The 15944-nt window shown below is 49.2% G+C and overlaps 1 protein-coding gene across 3 annotated transcripts in view; it reads right to left on the bottom strand.

The window, feature by feature from the left end:
- The window catches only part of HIP1 (huntingtin interacting protein 1), a 218444-nt gene extending 202844 nt beyond the window's left edge, over positions 1-15600 (bottom strand). The window contains exon 1 of one of the 3 annotated variants that reach the window (XM_033192730.1): positions 15402-15600. In XM_033192730.1, the coding sequence (XP_033048621.1) occupies positions 15402-15521 (120 nt within the window). In that variant the 5' untranslated portion in view covers positions 15522-15600. The remainder of the gene's footprint in view (positions 1-15401) is intronic. The other 2 variants (XM_033192726.1, XM_033192727.1) reach the window with 2 other exon arrangements.
- Between the last annotated feature and the right edge of the window lie 344 nt (positions 15601-15944).

Genomic DNA, 15944 nt, shown 5'->3' with positions numbered 1-15944 from the left:
TATACTAAAGGTTGAATGAGAAATGTAGGGCCTGTGTACCACTAAGGAAGGTAGACACAAGTTGAATGGAAGCCACAACTTCAGCATATGGAATAGCAACACTCTGAGTGTGACTAACGACAGAGCTCAACTTCCTGGCTCCAAGTTACAGCAGCTCTAGGAATATGCTGCTTGCAGATGCGTGGTTCATAAATCAAACGCTCCCCAGTTCTAGGGCAGCATCAGGAAGGCTTTCAAGGGGAGGCAGAATTTGAGAGAGACCTCAAAGGATGCATCAACAGGGTAAGGGGCAGGTTCTTAGACACCGTCGGGGAAGTTCTGTTGTGTTAGTTGTTTTTAGGGGCAGAGTCTCACTCTGTCACTCAGGCTGGAGTACAGTGGTGCCATCATAGATCACTGCAGCCTCCAACTCTGGGCTCAAGCGATTCTCCCACCTCAGCCTTCCTAGTAGCTGGGAATACAAGCAGGCACCACCACACCTGGCTAACTAAAAAACTATGCAGCCATAAAAAAGGATGAGTTCGTATCCTTTGTAGGGACATGGATGCAGCTGGAAACCATCATTCTGAGCAAACTATCGCAAGAACAGAAAACCAAACACCGCATGTTCTCACTCATAGGTGGGAACTGAACAATGAGATCACTTGGACACAGGAAGGGGAACATCACACACTGGGGCCTATTGTGGGGAGGAGGGTGTGGGGAGGGATAGCGTTAGGAGATATGCCTAATGTAAATGATGAGTTAATGGGTGCAGCACACCAACATGGCCCATGTATACATAGGTAACAAACCTGCATGTTGTGCACATGTATCCTAGAACTTAGAGTATAAAAAAAAAAAAAAAAAGAAGAAGGAAACACATACACACACAAAAGAAACACATACACACACAAAATTTTTTTTGTAGAGACAGGGTCTCACTATGTTGCCCAGGCTGCTCTCAAACTCCTGGCCTCAAGTGATCCTCCCGCCTCAGCCACCCAAAGTGCTATGATTATAGGCATGCAGCACCACGCCCAGCCAGGAGTTGTGTTTTTAAGTTTGTATTTTGAAATATAAAGAAAACTGCACAAAACTGTACTGCTTAATGAATTATCAAAAACCATTACCGGGGCTAGCAGAATGCTAGCGAGGCCTCAGAAACTCCCGTTCCCCACCCTGCCAATCACCAACCTCCCCTGCACCCAAAGATAACTTTCACTGGTCTTTTATGAGAATCACTTCCTTTTTTCATTACAGTTTTACCATCTAAGCAAGCAAACTGAAGTATACAGAAAATGTCCTTTTGTGTCTGCCTTTCTCTTTACTCATCATTCTGTTTGCAGCATTCATCCGTGTTGCTGAATATAACTAAAGTTATTTTCATGGGTGTATAGTATTCTGATGAAAGACTATATATTATGTATACATCCATCTACTGTTCATGGGCTTTTGGGGTGTTTCCAGGTTGGGACTATTATAAAATATGATTATGAATATTCTTCTAGGCCGGGCGCGGTGGCTCAAGCCTGTAATCCCAGCACTTTTGGAGGCCGAGACGGGCGGATCACGAGGTCAGAAGATCGAGACCATCCTGGCGAACACTGTGAAACCCCGTCTCTACTAAAAAATACAAAAAAACTAGCCGGGCGAGGTGGCGGGCGTCTGTAGTCCCAGCTACTCGGGAGGCTGAGGCAGGAGAATGGCGTGAACCCGGGAGGCGGAGCTTGCAGTGAGCTGAGATCCGGCCACTGCACTCCAGCCCGGCGACAGAGCAAGACTCCGTCTCAAAAGAAAAAAAAAAAAAAAGAATTCTTCTATATGTCTGTTGGTACATGTGCTATGAATTTTTTTTTTCTTCCTGAGACTGAGTCTCACTCTGTTGCCCAGGCTGGAGTGTAGTGGCACAATCTCGGCTCACTGCATCTCCACCTCCTAGATTCAAGCAATTCTCTCTCAGCCTCCCCAGTAGCTGGGATTGCAGGCATGCACCACCATGCCCAGTTTTTGTTTGTTTGTTTGTATTTTTAGCAGAGACAGGGTTTTACCGTGCTGACGAGGCTGTTCTTGAACTCCTGACCTCGAATGATCCGCCTATCTCGGCATCCCAAAGTGCTGGGATTGCAGGCATGAGCCACCGCGCCCAGCTGTGTTATGCATTTCTGTTGGGTATATAACTAGCAGTGGTATGGCTAAATTACTGAGAATGCCTGTCTTTAATTTTAGCATAACACTAGACATTATCCAATGTGGTCCTCCGCCTCCCGGGTTCAAGTGATTCTCCTGCCTCAGATTCCTGAGTAACTGGGACTACAGGCACATGCCACCACACCTGGCTAATTTTTTGTATTTGTAGTAGAGACGAGGTTTCACCATGTTAGCCAGGCTGGTCTTGAACTCCTGGCCTCGTGATCTGCTCGCCTTGGCCTCCCAAAGTGCTGGAATTCCAGGCATGAGCCACTGTGCCCGGCCGGGCATTTTTATCACTCCACATCCTTGCCAATGCTTGGCACTGTCAAGGTTTTTTTTTTATTTTCAGCCATCCTGATGGGCATGTAGAGATATCTCATTAAATGTTTTTCTTTCTTTCTTTTTTTTTTTTTTTGTAGACAGAGTCTTGGTCTGTCCACCAGGCTGGAGTGCAGTGGTGCGGTCTTCATCTCGGCTCACTGCAACCTCCGCCTCCCAAATAGCTGGGATTACAGGCACACCCCACCATGCCTGCCTAATTTTCGTATTTTTAGTAGAGATGGGATTTCACCATGTTGGCCAGGCTGGTCTCAATCTCCTGACCTCATGATCTGCCTGCCCAGGCCCCCCAAAGTGCTGGGATTACAGGCGTAAGCCACCGCGTCTGGCCACATTAAATGTTAATTTGCATTTTTGTGATGCTAATGAACTGCACAACATTTCATAAATTTATTGGCCATTTGTTTATCCTCTTTCAATAACTATCTCCTGCTTATTTTGTTTTAAATTAAGTTTGTCTTTTTGTTTGTTTTTGAGACACAGGTCTCACTCTGTCACCCAGGCTGGAGTGCAGTGGCTCACAGAAGCCTTGACCTCCCCAGGTCCCCTGCCTCAGTCTCCTAGGGCCGAGTAGCTGGGACTATAGGTGCACACCTGGCTAAGTTTTTGTATTTTTTGTACAGGCGGGTTTCTGCCATGTTGCCCAGGCTGGTCTTGAACTTCTGGGCTCAAAGGATCCACCCACCTCAGTCTCCCAAAGTGCTAGGATTACAGGCATGGGCCACAGTGTCTGGCCTTTTTTTTCTTTTTTTTTTTTTTAAGTTTTTTATTTGTTTGTTTCTCTTACATTTTTTACATATTCTGGATATAGGCCCTTTAATAATTATGTGTGTTGCAAATATTTTCTTCTGGGAGGAATTTTCAATGTCCAAACAAGTCAACTGGAAAAGATTTAGCAAAATAAGGCAGGGTGGGGTGGCTCACGCCTATAATCCCAGCACTTTGGGAAGCCCAGGTGGGTGGATCACCTGAGGTCAGGAGTTTGAGACCAGCCTGGGCAACATGGTGAAACCCCATCTCTATGAAAAAGAGAAAAATTATCTGGGCATGGTGGCATGTGCCTGTAGTCCTAGCTACTCGGGAGGCTGAGACAGGAGAATCGCTTGAATCCAGGAGGGGGAGGTTACAGTGAGCTGAGATCACACCACTGGATTCCAGCCTAGGTGACAGAGTGAGACTCCATCTCAAAAAAAAAAAAAAAAAAAGACTTAGCAAAATAAATGTCTGTACCTTTTCTAAGTCACACATTTCTTTCTTTCTTTCTTTCTTTCTTTCTTTCTTTCTTCTTTCTTTCTTTTTAATACTTTGAGTTCTAGGGTACATGTGCACAACGTGCAGGTTTGTTACATATGTATACATGTGCCATGTTGGTGTGCTGCACCCATTAACTCGTCATTTACATTAGGTATATCTCCTAATGCTATCCCTCCCCCCTCCCTAAGTCACATATTTCTAAGCCACTGACCCGGCTTCCGCTTTAAAGGGAGATACAGAAAGAAAGTATAAAATTTGGGGCCAGACAAGCCAGGTTCAAACCTCAGTTCTGCCACTTCCTGAGTGCTCTCAAACAAGTCTTTTCATCTCTCTGAGCCTCAGTGTGTGTGTTTGAAAACTGACCACAACCATCTACTGCATGCTTGCTCTGTGGCTTCAGAGGGCTAATGTGTCAACACGCCTTTAAACTACAGAGTGTTAGTTGTTGTAAACACAAGCCATAGGCCACACTGGCTTCCTGAGCTGTCTCGTGGCAGTATTAGCAGAGGCAGCAGCAGCCACCTTTCTGATCCAAGAAAAGATGCCATTCTCTCTTCCTCCAAGCCAGTAGACACCTTAAGTTACAGTCCCTCTCCCCTCACAAGTCCTGCCCACAAGCTGGGAACGGAGCTCCTCCCTGGCTGCCCAGGCAGGAAAACAGGAAACAGCCACCACCCTGCCGGGAGGTGGGGCTAACAAGTTCTCTTTCCCAGGTGGGCATCTCTCCAGGTCGTCAACCCTCCTTGATGCAGGAGAGCTGGCCGCCAGCCCACTGCACAAGGCTGTGCCCGCTGCCACACCCAGGTCTCCGCCACACCTCGCCTTGAGGTAGTGGAATAAGTGGGCCAATGAATGGGGAGCAGAAAACAGTCTTCATCAGTGCCTTGCAGAAGTGCCAGACAGGAACCCGTTCAGTGCCCAAGTGGGGCAGGGAATCTGATCTCTTGGGCCATAGGGACATGCCCCATCCTTCTTAATGTGCGGCACCAACTCTTTATTTTTATTTTTTTAATTTTCTTTTTCAGAGATGGGGTCTCTGCACTCCAGCCTGGGAGACACAGCAAGACACTGTCTCAAACAAAAAGGGAAAAAAAAAAAAAAAGGACAGGGACCAGGCACCAGGGACCCTGATGGTGCCACATCAGGCAGAGTCTTGGGGGAGGCAACAAAATTTTTTGAAAAAGGACAGTTATAAAAGTAGTTGTCGGTGAAGAAGGAGTGTGGTGGGGGGAAGTGGGGTGAAAAACTACCTATGGGTACTATGCTCACTACCTAGGTGACAGGATCATATACCAAAACTCAGTGACATGCAGTTTACCCACTTAACAAGCCTGCGCATGTACCCTCTGAACTTAAAAGTTGAGGGAAAAAAATGCAGAGAAAACAGAAGAAAAAAAAACAAAAAAACCCCACAGAATTCTAACAAGTGAATAAAAATAAAAAACTAGAACAGAACAGAAAAAAAAATAAAAAAGCATTGTTGGGCCAGGTGCAGTGGCTCAATACCTCAACAATTTGGGAGGCTGGGGCAGGAGGATCGCCTCAGGCCAGGAGTTTGAGACAAGCCTGGGCAACATAGTGAGATCTTGCCTCTACAAAAAAAAAATAAAAAATTTATTTGCTGGGTGTGGCAGCACATACCTATAGTCCCAGCTGCTCAGGAGGCTGAGTTGGGAGAATCACTTGAGCCCAAGAATTCGAGGCTGCAGTGAGCTATGATCGCATCACTGCATTCCAGCCTGGGCAATACAGCAAGACTCTATCTCTTAAAAAACAAACAAGCGGCCAGGCGCAGTGCTCATGCCTGTAATCCCAGCACTTTGGGAGGCCGAGGTAGGCGGGTCACCTGAGGTCAGGAGTTCGAGACCAACCTGGCCAACATGGTGAAACCTAGTCTCTTCTAAAAGTACAAAAATTAGCTGGGCATGGTGGCGGGTGCCTGTAATCCCAGCTACTTAGGAGGCTGAGGCAGGAGAATAGCTTGAACTCAGGAGGCAGAGGTTGCAGTGAGCCGAGATCATGCTACTGCACTCCAGCCTAGGCGATAAGAGTGAGACTCCGTCTCAAAAAAAAAAGAAAATCATAGTGTTGCATTTGAGGGACACTCTGCCCAGGACAGATGATTTAGAGGGCAGGCAGGATGAGATGACAAAAATACAGGCAAGATGTAATAAGAGCAGGAAATGCAAGAAACACAGGATGAATGGGTGAGACAAGTCTCACAGTGACACTCAACAGAATGTGGCTGTGAGGGCAGGAGGGAGGGAGGGATCAGAATTGACACCAGAAAGAAGGTGGGGACCACTGTCCAGCCATGAGGCCGCCCGAGGCGGTACAGTTGTCCACTGGGAAGAGGTCACTCATGCTGGGAAGTCAGGAGGGAGATGCGGGGAGTCAGTGCCACAGAAGTGAGAACAGAAACCATCAGATAGAGGTGAGGGCAAAGGAAGTGGACAGCAGGTAGAAGAGAAGTGGGGTGAGAACAGCGCCTTGGGGACCCCAAGCATCAGGAGGAGGAAGGAGGAAGAGAGCAGAGGGTGCCAGGCAGTGACAGAGGGACAAACAGAGAGAATAGCTATCAACCCCTGAAAGCCTCAATTTCCTCCTCTGTAAAATAGGAATTTTTTTTTTCTTTGAGACAGAGTTTCACTCTTGTTGCCCAGGCTGGAGAGCAATGGCTCAATCTCGGCTCACTGCAACCTCTGCCTCCCAAGTTCAAGTGATTCAGCCTCCTGAGTAGCTGGGATTACAGGTGCATGCCACCACGCCCGGCTAATTTTGTATTTTTACAGGGTTTCTCCATGATGGTTAGGCTGGTCTTGACCACCTGACCTCAGGTGATCCGCCTGCCTTGGCCTCCCAAATGCTGGGATTACAGGTGTGAGCCACCATGTCCAGCCTAAAATAGGAATTATAATTCATACATGTGTTGCAAGATTGAAAAGGGTGGCTCGTGTAAGGCCTTTCCCACTTGCACACAGTATGTGGGCAGTAAATTTTTCTTTTTTTTTTTTTTTTTGAGACAAGGTCTTGCTCTGTTGCCCAGGCTGGAGTGCAGTGGCATGATCTCGGCTCAATGCAACCTCCCCACTTCCCAGGTTCAAGCGATTCTCCTGCTTCAGCCTCCTGAGTAGCTGGGATTACAGGCACGCACCACCACACCCAGCTAATTTTTCTATTTTCAGTAGAGAAGGGGTTTCACCACGTTGGCCCAGATGGTCTCGAACTCCTGGCCTCAAGTGATCCTCCCGCCTCGGCCTCCCAAAGTGCTAGGATTACAGGCATGAGCCACCGTGCCTGATCAGTAAATGTTGACTATTACCATTATCATCACTGGGAAGAAATCAGGACAGTACAAAACCAGGGACCAAAAGAAAGCTCTTAACTTCCTTCTTACGTTTTCAATACCCGCTAAAGGAGCAAGGTGGGGGAGACAGAAGGTCACAGAAGTTTAAGAAAGCCAGCCCTGGGCCGGGAGCAGTTGCTCCCACCTGTAATCCCAGCACTTTGGGAGGCCAAGGCGGGCAGATCACTTGAGGTCAGGAGTTCGAGACCAGCCTGACTAACATGATGAAAGCCCATCTCTACTAAGAATACAAAAATTATCCGGGTGTGGTGGCACATGCCTATAATACCAGCTACTCCTGAGGCTGAGGTAAGAGAATCACTTGAACCCAGGAGACACATGTTGTAGTGAGCCGAGATGGCGCCATTGCACTCTAGCCTGGGTGACAGAGTGAGACTCCATCTCAAAATAAAAAAAAAGAAGCCAGCTCTGATTGTCAAGTAAATGGAAAAATGGGGTTAACGTGCAGCTCTCCTTGCAAGAAGGCACCTGCTCAGACTTCAGGCAAGGTGTGACTTCTTTGTGCACCTGCTCCACAAGCAGAAGCGGGAGGGGCACCAGGTTCAAGGCTCAGGGTGCTACACAGCCTGGCTCTGAGCATTTGCATTCCCAAGGAACAAACCTGACACAGATGCTTCCTACCTGCAAGAAGCAGGTTTAGGGTCATCTTGGTTTTCTGAGTATAACCAGAACCAACTGAGCCACCCAAAGTCCGTGGGGTGCCAGGGGTGTGGGAACCCATCAGGACCCACAGTCACCATCTTGATTGCATATGAGAACCACCTGGGACTCTACAAAGTGTCAGTGATCACCCCATATCAATGGGACAGAGTCCTTATGCAGGGGGCCCAGAGAAACAGTATTTTATTTTATTTATTTATTTATTTTGAGACGGAGTCTCACTCAGTCGCCCAGGCTGGAGTGCAGTGGCACGATCTCGCTCACTGCAAGCTCCGCCTCCCGGGTTCACGCCATTCTCCTGCCTCAGCCTCCCAAGTAGCTGGGACTAAAGGCGCCCGCCACCATGCCCGGCTAATTTTCTGCATTTTTAGTAGAGACGGGGTTTCACCGTGTTAGCCAGGATGGTCTCGATCTCCTGACCTCGTGATCTGCCCGCCTCTGCCTCCCAAAGTGCTGGGATTACAGGCGTGAGCCACTGCGCCCAGCCTTATTTTTTTTAAAGAGCTCTCCAGCCAGGGTTGAGAACCGCAGATCCTTCTAGCCCAGTCCTAAAATTTTTTAGCTGCTGAACGAAGGCTGAGCATCTGCTGAAGATCATGAGCAAGAGGGCAGAAGTACCCCCAACATAAACATGAAAAAAAGGAATCTGCCATTTGGTTTTGAAGTCCTGGCTTCTCGGTTCACTCACTGTGTGACCTTGGACTAGTCACTTAGCCTCTCTGAGCCTGAGCTATTAAAATGAAATCATAGATATAAATCACCCAGCATGTTCCTGGTACCCAGCAGGCCCTCAGTAAATATTTGTTTCTATCTCTTTCTCTCTAGGATCCAAGGCTCTTCTCAACACAGGATGCATTAAGATCCTTTGCTCTGACGTATGCGCCACCCACAGATTTTTTGTTGTTGTTGTTGTTTCTGGCTTTTATTTATGTATTTTTTTTTTACAGGGTCTGGCTCTGTCACCCAGTCTGGAGTGCAGTGGTATGATCCCGGCTCACTGCAGACTCAACTTCCTGGGCTTAAACAATCGTCCTCCCTCTGCCTCCCGAGTAGCTGGGACTACAGGCAGCACCACCCTACTCAGCTAATGATTTGATTTGATTTGATTTTTTTGTAGAGACAGGGTCTCGCTATGTTGCCCAGGCTGGTCTCGATCGAACTCCTGGGCTCAAGTCATCCTCCCACCTCAGCCTCCCAAAATGCTGGGATGATAAACATGAGCCACTGTGCCCGGCCCACCCAAAGAGATTGAGACTCTCTAAAGGTTTGTTCCCACCTCTGTGTCTTCTCCTCTAATCCCAGAACTCACCTACTACAGAGCACTGTTGCTCACACATCAGCATGCACAGACTACCCGGTGCTCTGGTGAACATGACAGGCCCTGATTCAGTAGTTCTGGGTGGTGCCCGACATCCTAATGGCCCTGGTAATGCTGGTGTTTTGGCGCCTAACCACATCAGAGCACCAAGGCTTGTCCAGGAGCCGCGCAGCGGCCAGTCTGCCTCCCGGCTGACTCACGAGCCCCCTAGAGCTGGTCTCCTTATCTTACTCATCTCTGTGTCTCCTCCACGGTATGTGCTACTAAACGGATGTGGAAGAAATAAACAAACCATGGAGAAAACCATTTTCCAGCTAAGTAAAAACAGACAGGTTATTTTATTTGTCCTGTGACTGACAGCCCCCCTGGCTGATTCTAGAATTGCCCTCTTGGCTGGTGGGGGGACAGTGTGGTCGAACGGGCCTGATACTTGGAACCTGGAGTCCTGGTTTTTAATCCTGGCCCTTCCACTCACCCGTGGGATGACCCTGGGCAAGTTACCAAGCTCTTTGAGTCACAATGTCCTCATCCATAAAATGAAAATGATAATGACTAACCATCGTGTGGTCCCAGTAATGGCTAGAAACATGCTTTATAAACTGTAAAATACTCCTGATAAGGTCTCCTTATTACGGCTGGGTTTTTTTTGAGGGCAGGAAGTACTTTTCACTTCCCTGAAGCTTGAAGGTGGCTTGTGATGGATTGGGTGGGGAACACACCAAGGGTCTGGTTGGAGATGGGGGCAGTGGCTGGGCCATCAGGCAGGTCAGTGGTGCCTACTCTGGCAGTGACAGTGGCCAGGTGAAATGTGAAGATGGTGCAGGAGAGTGGAGGAGGCAAGCCTTCCTGGAGGAGGCTGGCAGGAGTAGAGATGCAAGGCTGGTCTGAGGTTATAGATGCCAGGACAGAAGAAGGCAGGCAGAGCAGTGAAAGTTTTTTGATTGGCATGCTGCCAGGCTCTAGACTGGGTATGTAGGAGGCAAGGCTAGACCAAGAGCGAACCTGGAGCATTACGAGAAAACATCAAGTAATTATAGGTCGGGCACGGCGGCTCACACCTGTAATCCCAACACTTTGGGAAGCCAAGGCGGGAGGACTGCTTGAGCCCAAGAGTTCAAGACCAGCCTAGACAACACAGCGAGACCCCATCTCTACCAAAAAAAAAAATTTAAGCCAGGAGTGGTGGCTTACACCTATAATCCCAGCACTTTGGGAGGCTAAGGCAGGCGGCTCACCTGAGGTCAGGAGTTCGAGACCAGCCTGGTCAACACATGAGACCCCGTCTCTACCAAAAATACACAAAATTAGCTGGGTGTGGTGGCGCTCGCCTGTAATCCCAGCTACTCGAGAGGCTGAGGCAGGAGAATCACTTGAACCCAGGAGGCAAAGGTTGTAGTGAGCCGAGATGGTGCCACTGCACTCCAGCCTAGGCAACAGAGTGAGACTCTGTGTCAAAAAAATAAATAAATAAATACATTTTAAAGATCAGCTAGGGCCGGGCGCGGTGGCTCAAGCCTGTAATCCCAGCACTTTGGGAGGCCGAGACAGGCGGATCACGAGGTCAGGAGATCCAGACCATACCGGCTAACATGGTGAAACCCCGTCTCTACTAAAAAATACAAAAAACTAGCCGGGCGAAGTGGCGGGCGCCTGTAGTCCCAGCTACTCGGGAGGCTGAGGCAGGAGAATGGCGTAAACCCGGGAGGCAGAGCTTACAGTGAGCTGAGATCCGGCCACTGCACTCCAGCCTGGGCGACAGAGCGAGACTCTGTCTCAAAAAAAAAAAAAAAAAAAAAAAAAGATCAGCTAGGCATGGTGGCATGCTCCTGTAGTCCTAGCTACTCAGGACGCTAAGGCAGGAGGATCACTTGAGCCCAGGAGTCCGAGGCCAAACTGAGCTATGATTGTGCCACTGCACTCCAGACTGGACAACAGAGCGAGACCATCTCTTAAAAAAAAAAAAAAAAGCAATTATTAATATATCCCGTGGCCCAGGGCTGAACTATCCACCTAGGCCCAGGGTTCCCTTGCTGACCCCATTCACCACTAACCATGAGATTCAGGATGTAGGCAAGAGCAAGACACAGACCTGCCCTCAATAAGCTCAGCGTTCACTGGGGGCCACAGAGAGAAATGATGCCAGCACAAAGTCACAGGAACTAGGAGAGGTCACCAGCCCTGCTATAGTTCAGAGGAGGGAGTGGCCAATTTTTCCCCTCTCTCTACCCCAGCCAATGAGTCTCCGCTGCACCCGCTGGGAAATTTATCTGCCTAGTCTAGATGTTTCTTTATTTATGTTCCTCCATCACTGGAATGCCCCATCCTCTCCTCCACCCAGCAAACGCTAACTCACGCTAAAAGATGTGCTTCAGTCCTTGGGGAGGGCTCCCAACCCCAAAGCCTGTGTTTTATCCACGTGCTCTTGGTAATTATCCTATTACCTAGTACCACATCTATCCGTCTAAGGAAGACTTAATCACAGCCTACTTGATAGATCACGCATCTGCTGTCTCGGGTTCGTCTCCCCAGTCAGATTATAACAATAATCACTGAACTAGTGCTCCACAGTTTACAAAATGCCTTCAGGAATATGGCTTCATTGAATCCTCACAATAAATCAGCCAGGTAAGTATTATGTTTATTTGACAATAAGGAAACTGAGGCTTAGAAAGGTTAGACAACTTCCCTGAGACCATGTGGCCCATATACACGCCCAGCTGTAAGACTCAAATGCCTTCTAACTCCAATGCCAGCATCTGCTCAGTACTCACAGGCTGCCCGAGGCAGTGGGTAAAGGTTGAGACCACTTCCAGCTGTGTGATTTCTGGTGAATCACTTAACCTCTCTGTGCCTCAATTGTCCTGAGAGTAAAATGTGAACCTCATCTGTTCTTGTCAAGATTTAAAAAGGTAATATAATGATGTCCTTAGAATGGTGCCAAACACAATAATTAGTTAGTTATTATTATACCTTGGCTGATTCTCATGGTCTCCTAACTCATTAAATTTTTTATAATTCATTTTTATATCTCATAATACATTTTCCCCTTTTTTCCCTTTGCTTAGCAAGCTCTGCAACTCATGATGCATTTGATAGGTAGTCATTAAACAAAATAATTTTTTGCAGATTGACTAACGTTGGGTTTTAGGGCTTTTCTTTTCTTTTCTTTCTTTCTTTTTTAGATGGGGTCTCCCTCTATTGCCCAGGCTGGAATGCAGTGGCACAATCTTTTATCACTGAAGCCTTAGGCTCCCAGGCTGAAGCAATCCTCCCACCTCAGCCTCCAAAGTTGCTGGGACAACAGGCATACGCCACCACATCCAGCTAATTTTATTTTTTGGAGAGATGGGGTCTTACTATGTTGTCCAGGCTGGTTCTTTGTCTTTACTCTCCTACACCCCTAAAGAGTTTCAACACCAGAGGTCGGGTGCAGTGGCTCACTCCTGAAATCCCAGCACTTTGGGAGGCTGAGGTGGAAAGATCGCTTGAGGCTAGGAGTTCCAGACCAGCCTGGGAACACACAGTGAGACCTCCATCTCAGAAAAAACAGTTAAAAATAAGAGTTTCAACATCAGAAAAATTCTCTTTTTCTGCTCCACTCTACCTCATCCCCACCCACTCCACCCAGGTCAAATCTGACCAATCACAAATGTCCCACAGAATGTAAAACACCAGAAAACACTGACCTAGACTCTCCTGTTGGGCCGTCCCTGGATAGCAGGGAAACATACCACTCATGGGTGGAAACTTTCACAAACCTAATTTCTTTCACTATTATAGGTCAAAGTCTTATGCATATTTCTCTGTTGCTCTAGTTTTTACTTATTTGAGACTTTAGAAGGAATTGGTTGTTAAAAAATAATATCTGTTTATTTTCTTATGTCATTTATTAAAAGAAAAATAAAATAGGGCTGGGTGTCATGGCTCATGCAGGAGGATCACTTGAAGCCAGGAGTTTGAGACCAGTCCGGGCAACACAGTGAGACCCCCGTCTCTATGAAAATATAAAAATAAAAGGAATATACACACTGTTTCATGGAGCAAGAAGCCTCATGTGACGAGGAAGCTAGCGGAGGTACTAACATCCAAGACCAGTGGAAAATTTCCTTTTTTTCAGGGGTCGGGTCCATGAAACCAGAGAACAAGCCTCAAACCCAGCTGGATCCTGGGAGGCAGAAATGAAATGAAGTGAAGTGAAATGACCATTTCCTACTTCCCTCCTGCGGTAGGATAACCAGGTAGTGGAGACTCCCTGTTTCACACCATCCAAAAACACTTGCGTGGAGGCACTTTCTTTTTTCTTTCTTTTTCTTTGTAGAGACAGGGTCTCACTGCTGCACACTATCCAGACACACCTGCATGAGGTTTTCTTTCTTTTTTTCACTTTTTTTTTTTTTTTCATTTTTTTGTAGAGACAGGGTCTCACTCTGTCACCCAGGCTGGAGTGCAGTGGCACGACCATAGCTCACTGCAGCCTCAACCTCCTGGCTCAAGTGACCCTCCTGCCTCAGCCTTTCAAACAGCTGGGACTACAGGCATATGCTACCACACGAGGTTAATTTTTAATTTTTTAAAAAATAGAGGCGGGATCTCACTGTGTTGCCCAGGCTGGTCTCAAACTCCTGGGCTCAACTGATCCTCCCACCTCGCCGACCTCGGCCTCCCAAAGTGCGGGGATTACACACCCAGCCTCATTTTTCTATTTTTTGTAGAGACATGGTCTCACTATGTTGCCCAGGTAGGGGGGCCAAATGTTTTCAGAATAAGAAGAGAGGATAAAGTCCTCTGGGGCTGAAAAGCTTTATTTTATTTTATTTTATTTTATTTTTTTTGAGACAGAGTTTCGCTCTTGTTGCCCAGGCTGGAGTGCAGTGGCATGATCTCTGCTCACTGCAACCTTCACCTCCCAGATTCAAGCAATTCTCCTGGCCTCAGCCTCCCAAGTAGCTGGGATTACAGGCGTCTGCCACCATGCCCAGCTAATTTTTTGTATTTTTAGTAGAGTTGGGGTTTCACCATGTTGGCCAGGTTGGTCTTGAACTCCTGACCTCAGGTGATCCACCCGCCTCCGCCTCACAAAGTGCTGGGATTACAGGTGTGAGGTACCGCGCCTGGCCAAAAGCTTTATTCTTTGAAAGATTCCATTCACAGAACTTTCAGTCAGATTCCCACTGTCTTCTCTAACTAAAATCCCAAAGCCCTTTCCCTCCAACTGTGTTTGGGGGAAGCATTCCTTGCACAACACACCAGGGGACCAGCCTCTGGCGGGGGGTGCGGCGGGGGGGACCCAACTGGATCTTCAAAGGTTCCACTCTGAGCGCAAGAGTGTAGAACAAATCTGCCCCTCCAGCATTGGCACTGGGATTAAAAGAAGCGTTGTACTCTTTGAAATGGATTTTACATACAAATGAACTGATGAACACCATCAACATGTCAGCTTAATTCAGTCCAATCAATACACCAGGCATTAAAAACTCGGAGGTAAAAATGGATTGTGGCTTTTTGTTGATGACACTGAGGAATTTTGGCCCCGAGCCCTGGTCAGGCAGGACAAATAGGGCAGTCTGCCTATTAGCTGTCAGGCACATCTTGGGGGATAAAACCAAGACCCCAAGTCAGGGCTCGGGGCACCATGGTCTCCACTTTAGCCGCCAAAGTAATTTTCCCACAAAGTGGCCACACTTTGCATTTCCTACATTCCTTTTCCCTGCTCCGACCCCTTCGGCCTGGCCTCAGAGTTGACAGCTGGGGCTGGCCAGAGCCAAGCAAGAGGCATCGAGAAAGGGGGATGCTAAGGGGTGGGGGGTGGGAAGGGATGTCAGTGCAACCAAGAAGTAATCGGAGGGGAAGACAGGACCCCTCACCCTTCACATTCCCAGTCTGGCGCCCCCACTCTCCGACCCCAAACCATACTCGAGCCTCCAAGCGGCTCCCGTGCGCTTCCCTTGTTTAGGGGCACCCCTTCCATTCCGCCCCTTTTCAGTTCCTTCCCCTCTCACCTCACCTTGGGACTCCTGCCCGGTCCCCCAGACGATCAGGCTCCTCTTGGCCGCACGCATCCTGCCATCTCCTGCCAGCCCGCCTCTGCCCTTCTCCCCAGGCCAGCTGGGGTACCCGGGGGTCTCCGACCTTCCTGGGATCGCCCAGATCTGCACGCCAATGCCCCCGCTCACGACCCCCTCGCCCTGTCCTCAACTGGGGCCTGCAAGACTCCTAGTCCCTTCAAAGCCCCTCTCGGACACTGTGTCCCTCAGGGCGCCCCAGGGATGCCCCAGGGTCCCCGGTCCTCACCTGAGTCCGCTCGAAGCTCTCGCGCTCCGCCGCCTCCAGTCCCGCGCCGACCCCGCGCCGGCTCAGCACCTTGGGCAGTGGGTTGGGCACTTGCTTCATGGAGCTGGCCATCCGATCCATCTCGCCGCGAGGAGCCGAGTCAGGGGCCCTCGGCCGCCCCGGGATCCCCACGGCGCCGCCCGCCCCGCCCTACCCGCGGGGATCCGGCGCTAACGAGACGGCTCTCGCCTGCCATTGGCTGTGAGTTCTGCCAGTCTTCCTGAGACCCCGCCCCCCGCCGAAAGGCTTCCCCGCCCGCCCCCGCCCCTTCAGGAGCCCCTCAGCTGGCTCGGCCCCGAGTAGCCCCTCGGGGCCTCGAGGCGCTTGGTGACTGGTCTGGAGTCGTGTCAGTCACCGTGGTCCCGCCGTTCCCGACAGGGCTGGGGCGGGGTGAAGACGGGGCGGGGCCTGGATGGGGCGTGGCCTGGGCGGGCTGCCCTGATCTGCCCTCGCTCGCCCGGTCCCCGCCCGCGCGCCGCCCTCCCCTCCCCTCGACCGCAGTCC

Source organism: Trachypithecus francoisi, unplaced genomic scaffold (assembly GCF_009764315.1).
Source record: "Trachypithecus francoisi isolate TF-2019V2 unplaced genomic scaffold, Tfra_2.0 Lachesis_group4, whole genome shotgun sequence".
NCBI classification, from domain to species: domain Eukaryota; kingdom Metazoa; phylum Chordata; class Mammalia; order Primates; family Cercopithecidae; genus Trachypithecus; species Trachypithecus francoisi.
The sequence above is the reverse complement of the archived record's forward strand: the minus strand, read 5'-3'. Positions and strand labels throughout refer to the sequence as shown.